The sequence below is a fragment of the Oxyura jamaicensis genome, chromosome 3 (assembly GCF_011077185.1).
Source record: "Oxyura jamaicensis isolate SHBP4307 breed ruddy duck chromosome 3, BPBGC_Ojam_1.0, whole genome shotgun sequence".
Taxonomy (NCBI): Eukaryota; Metazoa; Chordata; class Aves; order Anseriformes; family Anatidae; genus Oxyura; species Oxyura jamaicensis.
In genome coordinates, this window is record NC_048895.1 from 72078912 (window position 1) to 72100591 (window position 21680).

At 41.8% G+C, this 21680-nt stretch overlaps 1 protein-coding gene across 1 annotated transcript in view; it reads left to right on the forward strand.

The window, feature by feature from the left end:
- PDSS2 (decaprenyl diphosphate synthase subunit 2) overlaps positions 1 to 21680 on the forward strand; it is a 121396-nt gene that overhangs the window by 76325 nt on the left and 23391 nt on the right. The window contains exon 5 of the mRNA XM_035321590.1: positions 14783 to 14857. Within this exon, the coding sequence (XP_035177481.1) occupies positions 14783 to 14857 (75 nt within the window). The remainder of the gene's footprint in view (positions 1 to 14782; positions 14858 to 21680) is intronic.

Here is a 21680-nt window from a genome sequence, read left to right on the forward strand (position 1 = left end):
GTTAATTCGTAGTAATTTTCCTCTTCTTGCTAGTGCTGTAGAGTATAACTGTAATGATGTTAACAACATCCGAGGCTCACGGTTTGTGTTGTTTTTTGTTGCTGTTGTTTGAATAATGCTTTTAGTTCTCATTCATATGAAGCAAAAAAAGTTTTTTTGAGGGGGAAGGTTGATTTTTTTGTTTTGTTTTGTTTTGAATATATGTAGTGTAAGGACTCAGGATTTCTTGGAATGTCAATTAGGAAGCCAGAAACAGGACAGCCTCCTGTAAGGCAAATTCTGTTGTGCTCTTGTAAAGTCATATAAAATTTGTTGTTTGAACACACAGAGCAATTTTCAAGAAAGCATTCTCATTTTCTACTTTGTGAAATTATGAGACTTTAATTATGATTACAAAGTTGGTATTGACTGAGGCTTAAAACAAACCACTGAAGGGCAAATGCAGCTGTATACTGTATTTTTGTAATTATGGCTAAGTTCTCCTGTTTAATTCAGATAATAAAATCTGTTTTAAATGAACAGTCATTTCTTCAGGAAACTTTTTCAACTGAAAAGTCCTATGTTAATCAGTTCATGCATATCTACAGTTCTTTTGTACGTTTGTGTTAACTTTTTGATCACCTTATTTAAACTATCTTTTTTCTTCTCTATTTTTGATGGTGGCTTTTCTTGGACTGCTAATTACGATGGTAATTGTACAACAATTGTGTTGTTACTTGAAGGTAATGTGGATATAAACTTATTTCAAAGCTTCATCCTGTAGTAGATTGGCTGTTGCTAACACATGGATTTTAGAACAGAACTGAGCTCAGCGAGGAACTGAGTTGGAATCTTCTAGTAGGCGATATATTGGCGGTGGTTTTAGGAATTATTAGCCTTCAGCAAGGTAGGACACGTGTTATTTTTGCTAGTTAAATAATTCAATCATAGAATCACAGAATATCCTGACTTGGAAGGGACCCTCAAGGATCATCGAGTTCAGCTCCTGGCACCACAGGACAGAGCACATTAATGCCTGGCAATGTGCTGATTTGCTGGATTGAAATGTGTTTATATGGGATGGGGCTGTCTTGATAGCTTTACTCATTTTTGAGCTTTCAGTGTTTTGATACTAAGATTTTGATAAGATATTTGTAAAAGTCATTATAAACATGTATATGTGGGAGAAATGCAAAACCAAATTACGCCTACCTATCAAAGTATGGTGCCTCCAAATATGTTAAGGTAGTGTTTAAAGGTTTTTTCTTTGTTGCCTTCTGAAGGTAATATGACTAACATTTGTCGTCTTGCTCTGGCTAGCCAAGGATGTGGGGTTGAAACTGCTGGCAAGATTTTGTAGCATGAAGGTGCTTCTTTGCGTCTGGTAGCAAAAAGTATTAGTTCTGTCTTTGATTTCTGCTTAAGTTACCTTCACTTCTTGTAATAATTTTGTGGCATTCAAATGTGAACACAGCAAAAGTAGCAAGCATTAATTGTCATTTTTGTCATCTGTCAACCAGATATGTGATATGGACTTTTTAACACAAGTGATGTGTGAATATGGACCAGGATATTATCAAATAATGTGCTTTTTCAAGGTACATTACAGATGAGTTGGAAGAAACTTGTTGCAGTGTTAAAGCTTCCTAGACCATCTGTATTGTTGGTTGTCATATGAACCTACAGAGTATTAACGATGAAACTGTGACCAGTTTTGGTGCTCATGCAATCTGAAGGCAACGATACATAAAACTTAAGAAGCATAAAATGATGCATTTCAGTGCAATGCCTTCTGTAACATGTTGACCACACGTGTTGACAACAGAACCTGTTAAATGCATTGCTTGTTTGCAACTCCACAAAATAATAAGGAGGTGTATCTCTTAGTGGTAAGAATAAAATACAATGAAATTAAAAACAATTTATCCAAAACAGAAAGTAAACCCCAAAAAGGAGGAGGGTAAAAACAAGCCTATCCCAGAACACACTGAAATACTGACAGTAGTGTTCTCTGTAGTTCTTACTGAAATTTTTGGAATGATGCTCTTCTTCCTGCTATAATGCAATAAGCTCTTGTTGGAATGCTTGAACTGCACTGAAGCACTTCAAGTCTGCAGCCTGAAAGCTTGGAATTGAATTCAAGAATCTTGTCTGTCAGTACAGAGCTCCGCCAGAAGACCGCATTATAGAGTATTGTTTTATTAAGCATTATTTGTTTATAAATAAACAGTAGCACAGATGTAGTACTTATAGAGTGGATGTATTTCCTTATGTTAAGTTTATGTGTTCCTAAAGGCATAAATGTGTTGTTTACAAAATAGGCCTCGTGTTAGCATAAATGTTAACAAGTTGTTCATGTAAATCTTCCTATTGCAGCAGTCTGAATGTACACTTTGCTTCAGAAGAGATCTGCTTGTCTTGAACTCTGGTTTCTGTTCATGCAGCATCAGTTGTGGTCCTATGGAGTTACTCCCAGAGTAATGAAAGTTATTTTCAAAGAGGTATTCTTCATGAATTTCTCTACTGGAAAATGTTATCCATAAATATTTACTAAGTATATTTACGTGATATTTTAAAATAATAAAACCCACAAACTCCATAATCTGAATTTTCCTTCTGAAATTCAGCAGCTGTGTTGATCAGAGCAGAATGGAGAAAAGTGGGGAGAAGGGCTGAGAAACAAAAACAGTGCATTTGCCCCCAGTTGGCATTAATACAGAAGACTGAAGTTTGTGACAAAAAGTCATATATATAATATATATGTACATATATATCTATATATGTATGTAGTTTTTAGCTCTCTGTGTCTGCTCACTTTATCTGCTTCCTTTTTCTTCCCAATACAACATGCCATTGGAGATGGGTACCTTCAGAATTAACAGATCACAAAACAGGTAGACACCAAAGTGTGGATTTGGTAAGAAACAGAGATCAGATTGCATTAAGAGACACAGGTTATAAAGTCTGATAATAAAGTTGAATTATTGAGATGAAAAAAAGAAAAACAAGCTTCAAAATTTGTTTAAATAATAGGATAAAGAGCTTTCCTGAAGTAAGGTATTGTGTCTGTCTTACTGTACCTTCTTCTAAAGCACTGTTTGATGGCAACATACTGGATTGGGTAGGGAGTAAGCCAGCTTCTGTATTGCTGAGTGTTTTTATTCTAACGTAGTATTTTGGAGATCCAAAGAGGTGTGCCTCAAAGGCAGACACTACTGAAAACTGAAGGATTGAAGAGTTCTGAATTTTACTTATTTAAAGGTACAGTTAAGGAACAGTATTTTATCTGGGAGATGAGGGAGAAGAAAACAGAGGAAGAAACATAGTGTTTTGAGTGTTTAATCTAACATGAGATGACATAAAACAACATAGTTGTCATGATTGAGTGCTGTTCTAGAACAAATCTTATGTTTGGGCAACCCTAAGATAACAGTTCCATGTTTTAAACCGTGTCTTAAAATATCTCAGTATTAGCGTACAGCTTAGCAAGTATTTTTGCAGGGCAAGCACGCGATCAGGCCCAGTCAGCATGGGTTTATGAAGGGCAGGTCCTGCATGACGAACCTGATCTCCTTCTATGACAAAGTGACGCGCTGGGTGGATGAAGGAAAGGCTGTGGATGTGGTCTACCTTGACTTCAGCAAGGCTTTTGACACCGTTTCCCACAGCATTCTCCTCAAGAAACTGGCTGCTCTTGGCTTGGACTGGCACACGCTTCGTTGGGATAGAAACTGGCTGGATAGCCGGGCCCAAAGAGTCATGGTAAATGGAGTCAAATCCAGTTGGAGGCCGGTCACTAGTGGCGTTCCCCAGGGCTCGGTGCTGGGGCCGGTCCTCTTCAATATCTTCATTGATGATCTGGATGAGGGCATTGAGTGCACCCTCAGTAAGTTTGCAGATGACACCAAGTTAGGTGTGAGTGTCGATCTGCTCGAGGGTAGGAAGGCTCTGCAGGAGGATCTGGAGAGGCTGGACCGATGGGCCGAGGTCAACTGCATGAAGTTCAACAAGGCCAAGTGCCGGGTCCTGCACCTGGGGCGCAATAACCCCAAGCAGAGCTACAGGCTGGGAGATGAGTGGTTGGAGAGCTGCCAGGCAGAGAAGGACCTGGGAGTGATGGTTGATAGTCGGCTGAATATGAGCCAGCAGTGTGCTCAGGTGGCCAAGAAGGCCAGCAGCATCCTGGCCTGTATAAGAAACAGTGTGGCCAGCAGGGCCAGGGAGGTGATCGTCCCCCTGTACTCGGCTCTGGTTAGGCTGCACCTCGAGTACTGTGTTCAGTTTTGGGCCCCTCGCTACAAGAAGGACATGGAGGTGCTCGAGCGAGTCCAGAGAAGGGCTACGAAGCTGGTGAGGGGCCTGGAGAACAAGTCTTACGAGGAGCAGCTGAGGGAGCTGGGCTTGTTCAGCCTGGAGAAGAGGAGGCTCAGGGGTGACCTTATCGCTCTCTACAGGTACCTGAAGGGAGGCTGTAGCGAGGTGGGGGTTGGTCTGTTCTCCCACGTGCCTGGTGACAGGACGAGGGGGAATGGGCTGAAGTTGCGCCAGGGGAGTTTTAGGTTGGATGTTAGGAAGAACTTCTTTACTGAAAGGGTTGTTAGACATTGGAACGGGCTGCCCAGGGAAGTGGTGGAGTCCCCATCCCTGGAGGTCTTCAAAAGACATTTAGATGTAGAGCTTAGGGATATGGTTTAGTGGGGACTGTTAGTGTTAGGTCAGAGGTTGGACTTGATGATCTTGAGGTCTCTTCCAACCTAGAAAATTCTGTGATTCTGTGGTTCTGTGTGATTCTATTTTATTGGAGAATACAAAGGCATTTTCAGTACTGAGAAATGCATTGTTATTGTAAGTCAACCAAGAAAACTGTTAGTTGTTTTAACATTCTTAGAGTGCACCAAAATCTACCAATTTTCATCCATTTTCGAGAGGCAAATTCAGTGTTTTAGCTGAAATAAAACAAAAAGAGATTGTCATACACACTTTGTGTCCGTTTAATAGGCATATATTTTTTTTCTGCCCAATATACACAAAGACTAGTTTTTTAAAAAATTTTGTAGCAAAGTTTTGTTGACAGTGATGAGAAGTGCTTTTGGTAGTGAAAAGGCACTCTTTATAGAAGCTGATAAAAGTATTTCAGCATTTATGGAAAAATCCTGTATGTTAAGAGACAAAAGATCAATATTGACTGGAATTGGTACTCGGTAGTCTAATTTTTCCCATGCTACTGCCTTAAAATTTTTGTCTAGCATTTCTACTATCATTAGACGTAACAGTTCTCATGATGATGATGATAAAATTGTAGAGTGATGCTTGTGAATCTCCTAATTAGTTCATTGTGCTGTCCCCGTGGCCTCTTTGTGTGCCCGTTTCAGTGAAGCAGTTCCTTAGCAAGTGCATCATTTGCCTTTGTTTTCAAGAAGTAAATTTATAGCTTCTAAAATAACCTGTGAGCAAATGAAGCATACCTTTTTCTGAATCTTCTACAATTTTTTTTTGTTTCACTTTTGCTATCTGTAGCTGGTAATATAACTAAATACTTGTAGAATTTCATTACCTTAATGGCTGTGTTTATATGTTTGAAAAGTAATCTTTTGGAGAAGTGAGAGGATTAGGTGACACAGCTTATTAATTTATTAATTTTTAGAATTCCATTTAAATTCGAATTAATCTGTAATTGTAGTAGTAGGTTAGAAACCGTCTCCTTTTTAATGATCTGTAAAAGAGTTCTGTTGTGTTGCAGTGAACACTGCCTTGGGGATTACAACTGTGTGGCTTGGTTTTAGTTCCTAATCAGTGCATTCCACACCTAAGTCTGTTTTTATTATTATTATTATTATTATTATTTACCTTAGTAGTGTTTTGCACCTGAACTGATTTTTAAAGCTAATATATATGTTAAACTTTCCCAGAGTTAGACTCCGTTGGAGTTAGTATTGGTCCAATAAAATACACCTGAACCAAAAGAGTTTATTTTTCTGTAGTTTTTGGCCACAGCACTGCTGGAAAATTTTATGTTTAGACTTCAGTCTGTTTTCTGTCCTCCCACTTCTGTGTGAAAATGTATATTTAAAAAAAAAAAAAAAAAAAAAAAAAGAGAGTGAGAGATTCCTACTGCTTCCCTTATTGTCATGTATGCCTTATAACCAGTGTCTTGCAGCAGAATGACCGCTGCACGGCTGAGATTGAGACCAGTACCAAAGTACATAGTCAGTAGATATCACTGTGAATCATCAAGTCTGAGACTGAAGCTCTTTCCTAAAAATATATTGCAAGGGTTCCCCCCTCCCAGGTGCAGAATCCGGCACTTGCTCTTGTTAAACTTCATGCGGTTGGTGATTGCCCAGCCCTCTAGTTTGTCAAAATCTCTCTACAAGGCCTCTCTGCCCTCAAGGGATTCAACAGCTCCTCCTAATTTAGTATCATCTGCAAACTTACTTAGTATGCATTCAAGTCTTGTATCCAAACCATTGATAAAAATGTTGAAGAGAACTGGCCCCAAAATGGTATTATCACTCTTCAGGTTTCTCAAAGCATGGATGTTCACTACAGCTCTTTTTTTCCTCAGCCATGAATGATCATCATGGGGGAGGTCATTGCTAAAAAGCTTTAGCTCTTGAACAAATTAAGAAATGAAAGTAGATTTTTGTAACACTGCGGAAGGTGGTGTCCTCTGTGAGTGATATTTACATACCAACTTCATTCATTTTATACCTCAAGCAGTGGAAGATCACAAGTTGTTTTCTTGGCTTTATTTAAAAACTGTTTCTTAAACATAACAGAAGATTCATATTGAGAGTACGTAGTAGGATACAAAGCAATCAAGTCTTTAGTGAAATACTGTCTTGACAATCTTATCTCAAGCAGCCTTTTTTTGAGTTGCGACTTATTGACACTCATCTTTGGTCAGATGGGATCTTAGGACATCTTTGGTTCTAGAGGTGAACTTTGATGCTTTTTTTGACAACATAATTAGTAAATTCTTTTGCAGAACTGAAAGTGACAGTATGTAGTAACCTTTGCACCTGAAGTGCAACTTCAGTAAATAATACGCTCTTATAAAGTGAAAATACGTTTTTGTGATGATTCAGTTGCAATTCAAAAGTGTTAGCCAGACAGATGATAATCTAAAATTTGTCTGGATGCCCTTTCTTACTCTCCCAAGAACTTAGCTACCCATAGAAGGGAAATCTCTTCCCAGGGCATACACTAAAATTAACCCTTCCCTAAGAGAGTATTTGGCACATGCTTTGTAGTGTTGATTTTCTGTTTTTAAAGAGAAAAGACTTATTGTTACCAGTGTTGTAGATGTATGTATGCAAAAGCCACTGTGGTCCTCCTCTGACAGCTGCTGCCATCACAGGATGATTGAGGTTGGAAGGGACCTCTGGAGGTCATCTAGACCAAAACCCCTGCTCAAGCAGAGTTACCTAGAGCACGTCACCCAGAACCACATCCAGGTGGGTTTTGGATGTCTCCAGACGGAGACTTCACAGCCTTTGGGCAACCTTTCCAGTGTTTGACTGCCCTCACAGTGAAGTGTTTTCACATGTCCAGATGGAATTTCACGTGTTTTAATTTGTGCCCATTGCCTCGTCCTGTCAGTGGGCACTGCTGAGAAGAATTTGGCTCCCTCTTTATAGTTCCCTTCCAGCAGCTGTTCTTATGTAGTGTGCTACTAGGAAAGATTAAAATGTGTCTCTTTTAAATAGGATGATAGATTATGTATCCTCCCCTCTTTTTGCACTGCAGTAAAGTTAGTCTAAAACAAATTTTCCCAGGGTCAAATTTTTAGTTAAAGAGTCTTTACATCTGTAGTGACTTCATTGCAATGTACATAATATGATTGCAATGTTGTAGATGAATTGTATTTTTACATGAAATGTTCCTGTTGGCTAGCAATATGGATTGACTGGAACTGCTGCTTAATAATAGCATTTTGAAATTCAGCACCATTTCATTTTGGGTCTAGAATCTGATTGCTGCTCCGGCTACATCAGAACAGGCTGTTGATTTGCTAGTTTAACAAACATCTGCAGCTTGGTTTAGTTGATTCCATCTGTCAGATGCTAAATGCTATTACTTCTGATTCACGTTTATTCAGACACAGTCTATGCAAAATAGTTGATACCACTTGCAGCTAATCATTTCTGTCAACTCAAAGCCGATCAGATTTTTTTTATTTACTCAGTTTAATCCACAATTCATTTGTGAACATAGCCCGGTTTAATGGTTGTCTGCACCAGCATGACTGGAAAGTGATTTACAGCCATGCTCTCTTGCATCACTTATTGATGAGGAGGGTTTTGTAGCTACAGAGCCCTGTAGTCACATTACCTGCTTTGTTCACTGTTTCATATGTAAGATATGCAATGAAATAGTTACCCCATCCAAAAAGTTTAAGTTGAAGAAATCACATGCTCTCTAACATGCGTCACTCATCAATAGTTGGCTGAGTGTTTCAGTGCAAAGACCTGCTGCGGTGGATTTGCAAATATATTAATATACTGTGTAAGAAACCATGTGGAGGTAGGGAAGGGATAACAATTTTTCTTCTGTTGGGTTTGTTATCATTAATGAACATGACTGAACTATGCACTAAAATGTGCTCAGGTGGCCAAGAAGGCCAACCGCATCCTGGCCTGTATAAGAAACAGTGTGGCCAGCAGGGCCAGGGAGGTGATCGTCCCCCTGTACTTGGCTCTGGTGAGGCCGCACCTCGAGTACTGTGTTCAGTTTTGGGCCCCTCGCTACAAGAAGGACATGGAGGTGCTCGAGCGAGTCCAGAGAAGGGCTACGAAGCTGGTGAGGGGCCTGGAGAACAAGTCTTACGAGGAGCGGCTGAGGGAGCTGGGCTTGTTCAGCCTGGAGAAAAGGAGGCTCAGGGGTGACCTTATCGCTCTCTACAGGTACCTGAAGGGAGGCTGTAGCGAGGTGGGGGTTGGTCTGTTCTCCCACGTGCCTGGTGACAGGACGAGGGGGAATGGGCTGAAGTTGCGCCAGGGGAGTTTTAGGTTGGATGTTAGGAAGAACTTCTTTACTGAAAGGGTTGTTAGACACTGGAACGGGCTGCCCAGGGAAGTGGTGGAGTCCCCATCCCTGGAGGTCTTCAAAAGACGTTTAGATGTAGAGCTTAGGGATATGGTTTAGTGGGGACTGTTAGTGTTAGGTCAGAGGTTGGACTTGATGATCCTGAGGTCTCTTCCAACCTAGAAAATTCTGTGATTCTGTGATTCTGTGAAAAGTCTTTGTAGTAGTGTGAACCTCTCCCAAGGACTCTAAATCCTTGAGAAAGGCTAGCCTTAAGCCAGTACCTGACCTATGAAAATACTAACGCTGTTCAAATTGATGTTCAAAATTATCAAATTGATTATTTTTTTTGGTTGGTTGGTTGGTTTGCTGGTTTTGTTTGTTTTGTTTTGTTATGGCTAGGGAAGTACCTTTTTATCAAGTTGTGGGTTCGGGGAATGTTTACATTGCACCTTGTGTTTTTGCAATTGCACATTGCACCTTAGAGGTTGGACTCGGTGTTCTTGGAGGTCCCTTCCAACCTAGACTATTCTGTGATTCTGTGATTCTGTGTTTGGCTGACTTCATCATTCACAGAGTGAAGAAAACTACAAATTTGTTTTCCAAGAGCATTTAAAACTTGCTAGAAAGTAAATCTCCGTGAGGAGTTTTTTTGTATGCATCAACTAAGAGAGGGACAGATTTAAAAAACAAAAATCAACCCCCACCTCAAAAAACACAAAAACACCTCTGGATAGTTTTAAATATTAAATCCAATAGGCTATAATAACGTAAAATAAATAATCTGTTAGCTGGCACACTTATTTATGTGTATGACTAACAACATTTCAGGAGATTACCAGGAAAGAAAATTAAATTCCAGTATTCTTGGCATTCCTTAGTTTTTGCTCTCTTTTATAGATATTATTGAACAATCAAAATCTAATTTCAGCTGTTTACTGAGTTTCATTTGTAGCTTCTTAGAGTTACAATGTGTCTATGTCAAATGCAGGGTTTGATTTTAAGAACTTATAGTGGAATTTTTCTGTGTGAAATATTTCTAAAAATTAGCAGTTTGGGGTGGAAAAAACACAGTCAAATATAAGGTGAAGGAACTTTTATGTTTATATTTAATGTTTCTTGACTATCTAATTTTCTTATTTACTAGTACAGTGAAGTCTTGCTACATTTTCAAGTCTGTGCTTCAGCAGCAAGGGATAGAGTCTGTCACAGCAGATGTCTGAGGAAAGAAATCATTTCAAGATCAGCAGCACAGAGACAGACTAAGAAAGAAGAGAATTACTTGTGGCTCTTCTTGAAAGGAATTTAGCAAAGCTAAGGAAGTTTGTCAAATAGAAAGCAGGAATAATGAGGAACAAAGACATATCTATTGTTCTGTTCTTCCTATTGCGTTTCCTGTCTCCCCACAAAAGCTTAATCCTTTCCCTGACATTCCCCTTGAAAATATCCACTTGTGTCTCGAGAGACACCATACTACTTCTCCTAAGTAGAGTGGTCTGTGTAATCGATTCCAGTTCAGCTGCTGAATTTAAAAAAGAATAAAAACAAAAAACAAAACACACATTAAATGGAACTCAAATTAATTCCTTTTCTAAACTAGAATGAAAAATATATTTTCAGTGTTATGTTGCAGTGAACTTAAAGATAATTATAATTAAAAATTTTTAAAGAGAAGTGTCTGAGTTGCCCAGTGATGCCTTTCCTAAATCCAGCGTGTTCAGAACTCCTGTGAAGGATGAATGTGGCCCAGGGTCCTTTTTTTTTTTTTTTTTTTTTTTTTTTTACTGTGCTTGAAGGATTTTGAGTTTTATCTTCTAACTTCTGAAGAAAGCGTTCTTGTCCTATCAGAATGTCTTATATTCTTTGATTTCCCTGCACTCATACTAGATTTTTAAATTTCGCTTGAACTAAAATACATGGCTGTTTTTTATAGATGGAGCTGGATTTCCAGTGGTAAACTGCAAGCAAGTACCAGGCTGCTTCACATGTGGCAATGAATGCTTGGCCCCATTCTAGGCCATTTTGTACAGAGAATAATTTGAGAATTGTGAATCCTGAACTACCTTATAGGTTTGGTCTTGAGTGACCTGTCTAAAATGTTTATTCTTAGTTCAGGAAAGGGAGGGAGGAAATTCAATGTGTAGCTTAGCTGTTCAATTGTCCCAAGTATTTTTCTGAACCACTAGGAAAATTACAACCGCTTTATATTTTTTCAATTAATATTTTGAAATTCCGAGATTGAGAAGAGAAACAGAGAAACTGGACTCAAAGTAAGTTTAAAGAAACTTGAAGGGCTAAACCCCCCCCCCTTTTTTTTTAAAAAAAAACAACAACTACCATTTTTGATAAATAAATTACCATGCCAGAACAGGGCAAAATAAGTTTCACTGAACCTACAGAGCTCTTCTGTCATTGAAACATAGTACCGATTCTGAGCCTATTTCATATTTCCATCAGTCAAAGCGGTTAGAACATGAGCTCTACCTGGCTGTGTAATCAGGCGTAACATGCTTGTGTCCAGAATTTACCTAATGTCATACACTTTCTCTGTCCAGATAGTAGGGTATATATCATCTTTAGCAGTACATCTTTTCCGTGTTCATGGTGAATTGGTGGCTTTCCTGATGACCTTTTAAAATCAAGGGAGATCATATGTCTGCAAAAGGGGTTGAAGTAATTCCTGCTTAGAAGAAAAAAATCCTGACAGAAGTGCTGCAGAAGATGTGGTTAAAGGGTATGGAATGATCTGCATAGGCTTTGCCTTGCCACCAGCAAGGCCCAGGCCAACCCCTGGGCTGCTCCTAGGCCTCCTGGCACTTCTGGTGCCAGGGGAAGGTACTGATACAGAGTGGAAAACAAAAAATAGAGTGGAAATCTGTTTTCTATCAATACAAAGCTACTCCTGGTCATCCCTAGTACCTAAAAGGGACCAAGATCAAAAATGTGTAGAGGAGTGAAAAAGAGCGGGGTGAGAGACTGAGTAGGCAGCCTCTGGTCTCTTGAGATCCTGCTGTTTTGAAGCACTAGTTTTGGCAGTTCCTTCTTCTCTTTCCCAGTCTTTGAACTTGTTCAAAATGGAGCTCAACCTTCAAATGAGATCAAAGGGAAAGCAGTTTGGAGCATGTAATTTTCATCTATCTTTACTGATCTTCAAACTCGCTTCTCAGAAATGTCAGTGAGTGGAGCAGAGCACTGGTCAGACAAAGGCATGATGAGAAGAGAGATGTCCTGGACATGTCTGTTTTCTTCTCTTCCGTTGTCATGCTGCTTGGCTTTGGGAAAAATCAATTCCCCATTGCTTGTTTTCCCTTACATAAAATAGGAGGAAATAAATTTTACAGTGGATGTTGATTGCTTTCAAATTTTGTGATGAAAAGTGTTGCAGAAGAGCTAGTCAGTGTATCATTGACTGCATGGTTACTGCTGAAACTGTAATAATCTTTCTTCCTCTGTGTCAGTTTGGGACACAGGAAAAATACCTGGTTTCCTCATTTTTCATAGCTGTCCTCAGCACCCAGGACCCCAGGCCGCTGATGTCACCTAGCAGATGCTAGATCAGGTAATAGATCAGATTAAGGGGTGATGAAGTAACAGAGCCTCATGCAAGCATCCCACTGTGCTCTTGAAACTGGAATTTCATTCCTGGTAATGATCTGTATAGCCTTGCATTTACCTTAGAAAAATAATTTTGGAGAGAGAGAGAGAGAAAGAAAGATTTGGAAAGAAGGGAGGTAATGCTAGTATTAAATTCACGCTAACATTTAGTGCTCATTATGTCGCTGAAGGCCTAATGGTGTTTAATATATGGATTCTTCAAAGTAGTGGATGTGTAATTCTCTGAAGATGTTTTATAAACTATGAGAGGAAAAGGTATAGTTGCTCACAAATGTTTTCACTGAGATTGTTTTAAAGTCAGTTAAGATTGCCTTTGAGGGTAGAGTTGCACTAAAAAGAGAGAGGAGAGATGGAAAAAAGAAACCCAAAACAGGGTCCTGCTCAGTCTAGAGTTTCAGGAGAGAGAGGAAAAGGTCTAGTTATCCAGAGCCAGATGCATTGTTAAAAGTTCATACTATCACTTTGACATTTAGAGTAGGACTCAGTGTCTTTGTAAATTCCTCTTCGTATTACCAGTGTAGGTCTCTGAGCTCAGACTGTTTCACAAACCATAACATTTTTTAGTGAGTGATTGATCTGTATTATGTGTCCTAGCCATCAGAAGAATCTTGGGATGTTGCTTGTATAAACTGTAATACAATCTGATCCTGGGCATTTAGTTACAGACTTTCATAGACCTATTGGCGATACTCAATCCTCCTGGATTTGGGAATAGGGCTTATCTGATACCTTTAAAAAAAAAAAAAAAAAAAAAAAGGAAAAAAAAAAAAAACAACCCTGATTTTCTCTGTTACCCACTTAAATAACTCAACACATCTGGTAACACTGTAGGATCATTGTCCTTTCAGTTCCTCTGCAGCTCATATTGCTACAATATTTCTTAGGTATCTAGTTTCCTAAAGGGCAATGTGATTTTTTTTAGGCTGTTTTTATAGGTCTTGCAAATTAACCCATATGCATTGCAAGAAAAAACATGACTTTTAATCAGCAGCATTTCTAAAGTTAGCGCTTACTCTGTGTGTATGAATATGTATATGAACTAGTGTTTAAAAAAAAAAAAAACACAACACAGTCTTTCTGCTAGTACTCAAAACTAGCATACAAATGTGTTTTTATTATCAAATAAAATCTGCCTAAACATTAAAACATCTTTCTGCTAGGGGTTTTATCATTTGACTTCTTGTCTTCTGTTACAAGAATGATAAAAATTGAAACTAAATCTTTTAATTCAATAAGAACTAGCCTGAATTTAGGAAACAAAAAGGGGAATCAGATATAGAATCATGTGCATGGGAAATCAAGCATTCAAGAAATTAAAACTTTGCGAGCAACTACAGGGGTAGCCTTAAGGTGTGCTTATTTGAAATGCCTGCATTTAATTTTACAATAAATCTGTGTATTTTGTTCCAATTAAGACAGTTCATGTGCACGACTCTAAATTGTACAGTAGTTCCAGGGAGACCAGGGAATGCTTGTTTTACATTCTGGATCAAGTTCAGATTTTTAGGCTTCACTTGAATAAAATAAAAAGTCTGAACCCTGAAGATAATACAGATTGATAAATCTGATTTAAACATTCCCATGCTGCAGACTTCCAGTGTATGTGGTACAGCTGAGCCTCAGGCCATGTACTAAATACATCCACAGAGCATTCCCAGGACACCCGAATACCAAATGATCACATTTGAAAGGTTACCTTTCTATGGATTCTGACTTTTCTATATTAGCCATGAAGATTAGAATTTTAACAGCTCCCAATGAGAGGTATTGTGAAGTATTTACTTGGCAGGGGAAAAAAACAAAACAAAAGAAAGCCCAGATGAGGTACTGTCTTTTATTCATGAACTGGGATTTATTAGTTCTGTGAATGTCCTTGTGAGAATATACTCCATAGTTCACACTTAATATAAATTAAAATTTTGTTTTTAACCTTAAAAGTTTGATAGAAGAATTACTGTAGTAGAGGTTTTAGTGGGGGGACAGGATCAAGCTTGTGCAGAATAAATCCTCATAAATCCTACAGTCCTTCATATCTAGCTTTCTGCAAGGCAAGTTGTGAACTATTTATCTCTCTGGAAATCTGGCAGTAGCTTTCTTTAATAATCACCAAATTTACTAATAAAGATGTAAGTTGTCTTTTCTTCTTCATTTTCTTTTACAGGTTGTGGAACTCATATCAAGTGCTATTGGTGACTTAGTTCAAGGTATATACTATGAAAACTCAAAATCATCTGAGGTAAGAATTTCAGTAGTTTTACATACCCAGCTAGTTTGGTGATATTAATGTGTGACTGTAGAAAATGTAGTGATTTTTTCATCCCTTTTAAGAGGAAGAAAATTAACTGCAGTCCTAGTAAGTTCTAGCAGTAATGCCATTATGACACCTGTGAAATCTGGACATTTCCAGAAATGCTCAAAAAGTTATGAATACACTTGTATTTGCTGTGTATGTAGCTTGCAGCTCTGTTTTACTATTGCCGTGTTGCAGTATGAATCATAGAATCAGATAATATCCTGAGTTGGAAGGGACCCCTAAGGATCATCAAGTCCAACTCCTGGCTCCGCACAGGTCTACCCAAAAATTCAGACCATATGACTAAGTGCACAGTCCAGACGCTTCTTGAATTCTGAGAGGCTTGATGCTGGGACTACATGCCTGGGGTGCCTGTTCCAGTGTGCGACACCCTCTCTCAGTGAAGAACGTCTTCCTGATGTCCAGCCTGAACCTCTCCTGTCACAGCTTGACACCGTTCCCATGGGTCCTACCACTGGTGACTAAAGAGAATAGGTTGGCACCTACCCCTCCACTCCCCCTCATGAGGAAGCTGTAGACTGCAATGAGGTCTCCCCTCAGCCTCCTCATTCCCAGATGGGAACTCTCTTTCTGGGTGGGACCAGATAATCTTGGAGGTCTTTTCCAACCCTTATGATTCTATGTTACACTGATGAGAGGCTAGAGCCTGAGCTGGAAAACGTCATGTGGAACATGTGGAACATGGTAGATAAGGCTGCAATTTGCCATGTCCTGCAGGTTTGCCACCTAACCTAACCCATAAAAGTAGCCTAAAAGAAAGCTGGAGAGGGACTCTCTCAGGGAGTGTAGCGATGGAACAAGGAGTAATGGCTTTGAACAAATGGAGGGAAGATAGAGATTAGATGTGATGTGAGGAAGAAAATTCTTCACTCAGAGCACAAAGCGCACATGGGAATTAGGGCTGAAGATGCACCTCGCTTCTGTTCTTTTCTGTAAAGAATAGAATGAAATTACCTAAAAAACAGTGTTGAAAATAAACCCAGGGCACAGGATGGAGGTGGAGGGCAGTTCCTGTGGCCGAGGGGCAGCCTTTCTCTCTGGCAAGCCAAAAGGCCTGGGGGAGCCAGCCCCAGAAAAGGGGCCCTCAGCCCCCCCAACCCTCCTCCTCCTCCCGCGTGAGGGCATCTTCCAGGCTGCTCCCAACACAGCCGCCTTTGGCCACGCGTGGGCCACTCCGTCACAGAGGCTTGCTGAGGTCACAGTGGCCACCACTGCCCTGCCCTTGCTGCGGGCCCTATAAAACAGGAGCCCTGCCGCTGGCCCGCCACTCGCTGAGCTTCTGGGCACTCTGACTGCCAGCTTGTGCGGCAGGAAGAAGACCCGAAGCAGCAAGGCGAGAGGCAGCCTCGTTGGTGTGAGGGGACAGCGATGCAGTCCCAGCAAGCACCAAGCCAGAAGGCAGCTGAGAAGAAGCGTCATGGGCAGAGGCAGGGCGCCGGCGGCACAGCAGACACCAGTGCCCAAGGGAGCTCTGTCACCCAGCCCACAGACACCTATAAGCGGTACCATTGGCACCGCAACGATGCGGGGAACAGGCCGGCCCCTCAGCCATCCAGCGACAGGGGGCCTGGGCCTTCCCAGTGGCACAACGGCGGCGTGGGGAGAAGGCAGGAGCGTCAGCCGGACAGCCGCGGGGAGCACAGCCGTGCCTGTAGGCCACAACAGAGAGCGGGACCCAGCCGTGGCCGAAACACAGACGGCAGCGTGAGACCTACAAGTGGCAATGAAGCGAACAGCATGGGAACGAGGTGTGGAAGCGGACGACCCTGTGGTTCACCACCCCAGCCTGGAAACGTCCCGGATGGAAGGCATCCCCTGCGGCCTGTCCCAAGAAGGGACGGGCACGATCACCAGCCACTCCGGGCCGTGCGCAGTCCTCCTCGGCAACGACACAGCGACAGGGGGTCTGGGCCTTACTGCCATTGGCACAACGGCGGCATGGGGCGAAGGCAGCAGGATCAGGCAGACAGCCGCGGGGAGCAGAGGCGTGCCTGTCGTCCGGAGCACAGTGCGGGACCCAGCCGTGGCCGAAACACAGACGGCAGCGTCAGACCCATGCATGGAAATCAAAGGCACAGTGGCATGGGACCTAGATGTGAAAGTGGACAGCCCTCTGGTTCAGCAGCCCGGCCTCAAAGCTTCCCGGATGGAAGGCATCCCATGCGGCCAGTCGCAAGCAAGGACGGGCTTGGTCATCAGCCACTCGGAGCAGTGCGCCGTCCTTCCCGGCATCCATACAGCGACTGCAGGCCTCGGCCCTACCATTGGCGCAACAGCAGCGTGGGGCGAAGGCAGGATCAGGCAGACAGCCGCAGGGAGCACAGGCATGCCTATCATCCATACCACAGCACGGGACCCAGCCAGGGCCATAAACCAGACGGCAATGTGGGACCCACGCACAGAAATCAACCTGACACTGGACATAGGCATGGACCTGGACAACCCCGTGGTTCGGCACCCCGTCCTGGCAACCTTACGGACGGAAGGCATCGCGTTTGGGCAGTCCCAGGCAAGGACTGGCTTAGGCTTCTGCCCAACACCGAGGAGCCCATGGAGGTGGATCCACCAGCAGACATGGAGCAACCGATGGAAGTGGATCCAGCACAAAACATGGAGGAACTGATGGAAGTGGATCCACCTCGGCCAGAACAGACCTGGGACTACCGCAGCGCGTCTTTGCTCTCTGCCATCCGAGCACAAAAACAGCGTCGCCGGAGTGCCCGGCCAGCCCCCTACTCATTGTCGCGCAGGCTCCATCCCAAGCATTAGCTTGGAGCCCCCAAACATCATGGGCATCCCACAGGCTTACCTGCAAGAGGTCCCGGCAATAAACCACTCTGTTGCCAATTCTCAGGGGTTGTGTGAGTGCTTCTTTCCCATCCCCCAGCCCTTGTGCGACACATGGCCTCCCTTCTGCACAGAGCCGCAAGGAAGAGCACAAGAGAGGACCCGGCTTCCTTCGGGCTGCTGTGCGGGGGTGAGAGGAGGAGTCCCCGAGGGCCACCATGCGCCTTTAACATTTGTGAAAATAGACCGAGGGGTGAAAATAGGAGTGTGTAAGCAATCACAGGTGTCTATTTTCTTATCCTAGGAGTGAGTTTCTCTAGCTGCGTACTTGGTAAGGACAGATGTGGAGAAGGCTGAGGTACTCTGCAGCTTCTTTGCCCCCATCTGCACTGTTAGACAGGCTTCCCAAGTCTTTCATTTCCATGAAGCCATAGATGGAGGCTGGGGGATCAAAGTCCCACCCACTGTACGTGACGAGCAGGTTTGAGACCTGCTGATGAATCTAAACAGGTACAAGTCTGTGGGACCTGATGACATGAATCCAGGGTCCCGAGGGAACTGGCTGATGCAGTTGCCAAGCCTCTCTCCATCATAGTTGACGAGTCCTGGCAGTTGGGCGATGTTAGTGGTGAGTGGAAAAAGGGAAACGTCACGCCCCTACTCTTCAACAATTAAAAGAAAGAAATGAACAAAGAGCACTACTCTCTAACAGTTAAAACAACTGGGAGACATTTCTTCTCAGAAAGAGTGGTCAGGCCTTGGAACAAGTTGCCCAGGGAAGTGGTGATGTCACTGTCCCTGGGGGTGTTCAAGGAAATCATAGATTATCCTGAGTTGGAAGTGACCCCTAAGGATCATCGAATCCAACTCCTGGCTCCGCACAGGTCTAACCAAAAATTCAGACCATATGACTAAGTGCACAGTCCAGACGCTTCTTGAATTCTGAGAGGCTTGATGCTGGGACTACATGCCTGGGGAGCCTGTTCCAGTGTGCGACAACCCTCTCAGTGAAGAACGTCTTCCTGATGTCCAGCCTGAGCCTCTCCTGTCACAGCTTGACACCGTTCCCATGGGTCCTACCACTGGTGACTAAAGAGAATAGGTTGGCACCTACCCCTCCACTCCCCCTCATGAGGAAGCTGTAGACTGCAATGAGGTCTCCCCTCAGCCTCCTCTTTTTCCAGGCTGAACAGGCCAAGTGATCTCAGCTGCTCTTCGTACATCTTACATGGATGCATCTTGCACATGTGCAGCAAGATAAATTAAGAACTCAGTAGAAGCTCTCATCGTATGGATTAGAGCCACAGTGGGTACCTGCATTGGTGGCTGTACACCTGCCAAAATCACAGTGTACAAGAAGAGCATTGGGCTGTCGATGTGCCATCAGTTTAGCTATGTCTGGGCCATGAAGACTGTTACTTAAAGAAAGGCACATTACTTCAACCAACCTTGCTTCAGCATATCCATCTTCTTTTGGTTGAAATCAGTTAGGTAGGAATCGGTCACGTTGGTCAGCTGAGCTCTTTCCTCTGACAAGATGAAGACTTGTAGCAGGAGGGCAGTGATGGCACTTTTGGGAGATAAATGGGCCATGGGCTGGCCAGGCAACCGCACTGGCCAGGGGATGCTGTGCTCGGAGCCACTGAGCACTTTGCAGTGCTCCTGCACCTCCTGTGTTTAATCCAAGAATAAGCAGAACTTCAGCCTTTGGCGGTGCTCACAGGACTGTGCTTGTGGCTAAATGGTAAAATATCTGGCATCTTTGACATTTTTGCAAAGAATTTTTAAAATTGTATTTTCCATATTCAAACAGGGTTCTAAATACAGCTAAACTCCAGATACATCAGATTTAAAAAATAGGAACTGCTTGTCTGTGGGTAGAAGTAAAACTCTACTAGTTCATCTCAGCAATGAGACTATTTTATTTTAACAATGGGCCCTGTATAAATGAGAAACGGTGTAGACTCTTTGGGCTCTTGCCATTGCAGAAGGTTTTAGTCTTCTTTTTCTTCATTTGGCAAAGTGCTGAGCTGACTGTCCTGACAGGGAATAATTATATCATCTTAGAGTAGCTAGAAAATAATTATTTTCTATTGCATTACTGAACCACTCCATGTGTAGATTGCAGGGAAAGTGTGAGATATACTAAGCACAGCTGCATGATGTTTACCCTACCCTGGCCCGCTTACCAATACAAAAGGCTTATTTTGTTTCAGTGACTTTTTCTGTCTAACAGAAGATGAAAGTGCAGTACACCCTTCCTAAGAGGAACACAGTTAATTCCAAACACAATTAGTGTGATGGCATAGTAGGTACTGAAAATTACATTGACAGTGTCTGAAGTTTAGTCTTTATAATAGGTTATGTGTGGCCTGATGAGACCCAGAACAAACAACTGTGGTGTCTATTTCATTTTTATTTTGATCTTGTCCTTTGAGAAATGTAGTTCCACATTGTATAGTAGACGTATCCCTGCTGCTTTCCTCGCACTGTTTTGCTGAGGCAGTGTCCCTTTCATGTGCTGAATATCTCTTTAGCAAAGATTGCAAAATGGACTAAGTCAGCTATTAGTCTTATTTGTATCTTCTGTGCCTCTTCCTTCCATCACTAACTGCAATTTGACCAAAGCCAAAATCTGAACTACGTTTCCTGGAGGTAAGACAAATGCTTTAATTTACCCTGCAACTAAGTCTCAAATGTCAAGCTTGCTTTCCTTTTAGCAGTAGGGCACAGGGATGTTATAATGGTATTTTCTTTGCTGGGAATTCTTAAATTTAGAAAAGCAGAAGGATATCTTCTTTTTTTTTTTTTTCTTTTCCTTTTTCTTTTTTAGGCAGGAAAGTTGTGCTTATGGCATATGTTAAATATGCCTTTATTACAGTTGTTATCAAGGTTCTGAGTAGCATAAAATAGTATAATTTCTTATTTTCTTGTTTAGCACTGGGTTGTTTGAGCTTTGCTAGATGTATACCTAGATGGTTTTATCTTTTACGTTAGACAAAAATAACTCAGCAAAATTCACCTTTTCTTTTATTCTTTCTTCTTTCTTTTATTCTTTCATTTCTTTTTTTTTCACATTTCTTTTATGAGACCCTAAGTCCATGTTTACCCGATAGCTTATTTTCAGTTTGTTTCATTTAGATGACTCTGTAAGAAAATTGAGAGGATCCTTTGACCTGACAGGACTGACCTTATTTACTCCTGACGTGTAACGGGTATAATCATTTGACAGCTCTCATTACCCCTTTTCTCTCCATAAAACTACATGCAGTCCTGCAGCCATCTCGCTGTAGTATGTTCTGTTCGGTCATTCTTCATTGTGTCTGCATAATGAGTCATTAGATCTGTATAAAGTGGGGGAAAATAAAGATGAAATATTTAGCTTTTCATCTGTATTTGCCGTGAGAATCCAAGCTATAAAGTGTAGACTTTGGTTGCGAAGAGAGCCTGAAGGTGAGGGCCACCACTCATCTTCAAAGTAGCAAATAGCTGTTGTGGTTTAAGACACTGCATTAGTGGCTTAAGCTAACATTCTGGCATGTAAGCTGGAGCAGAAAGGGGCGATATGATGAATCTTTGCAGCTTTGTGAGCCAAGTCCCATCTCAGAACCCAAAATTCTTTGAGTAAAGGACACTTCTGGTTCCCATCTGCCTCTCCTACATCTAGGTCTGATTTGGAAATAAAAATACATGCCTTTAGTGAGTGCAGAGCTGTCTTATCTGGCCCTCAGTTATGATTGTGGTATGTATTTTTAATAGAAAAAACATTGCACTGTGTCTGTTTCCTACTTTTAAAAGAGTGAAGGCGTCTAAAATATTTGCTAGCTCACCTTCTGTCTTAATATCCCAGATCAGTTAAGAAATACTAATGATGAATACTTTGAAGTCTCTATCCCTTCACATAAATGGGAAGAGCAATATGTGGAAGCTCAAAGTCAAGCAGCAGAATGAGAACAGA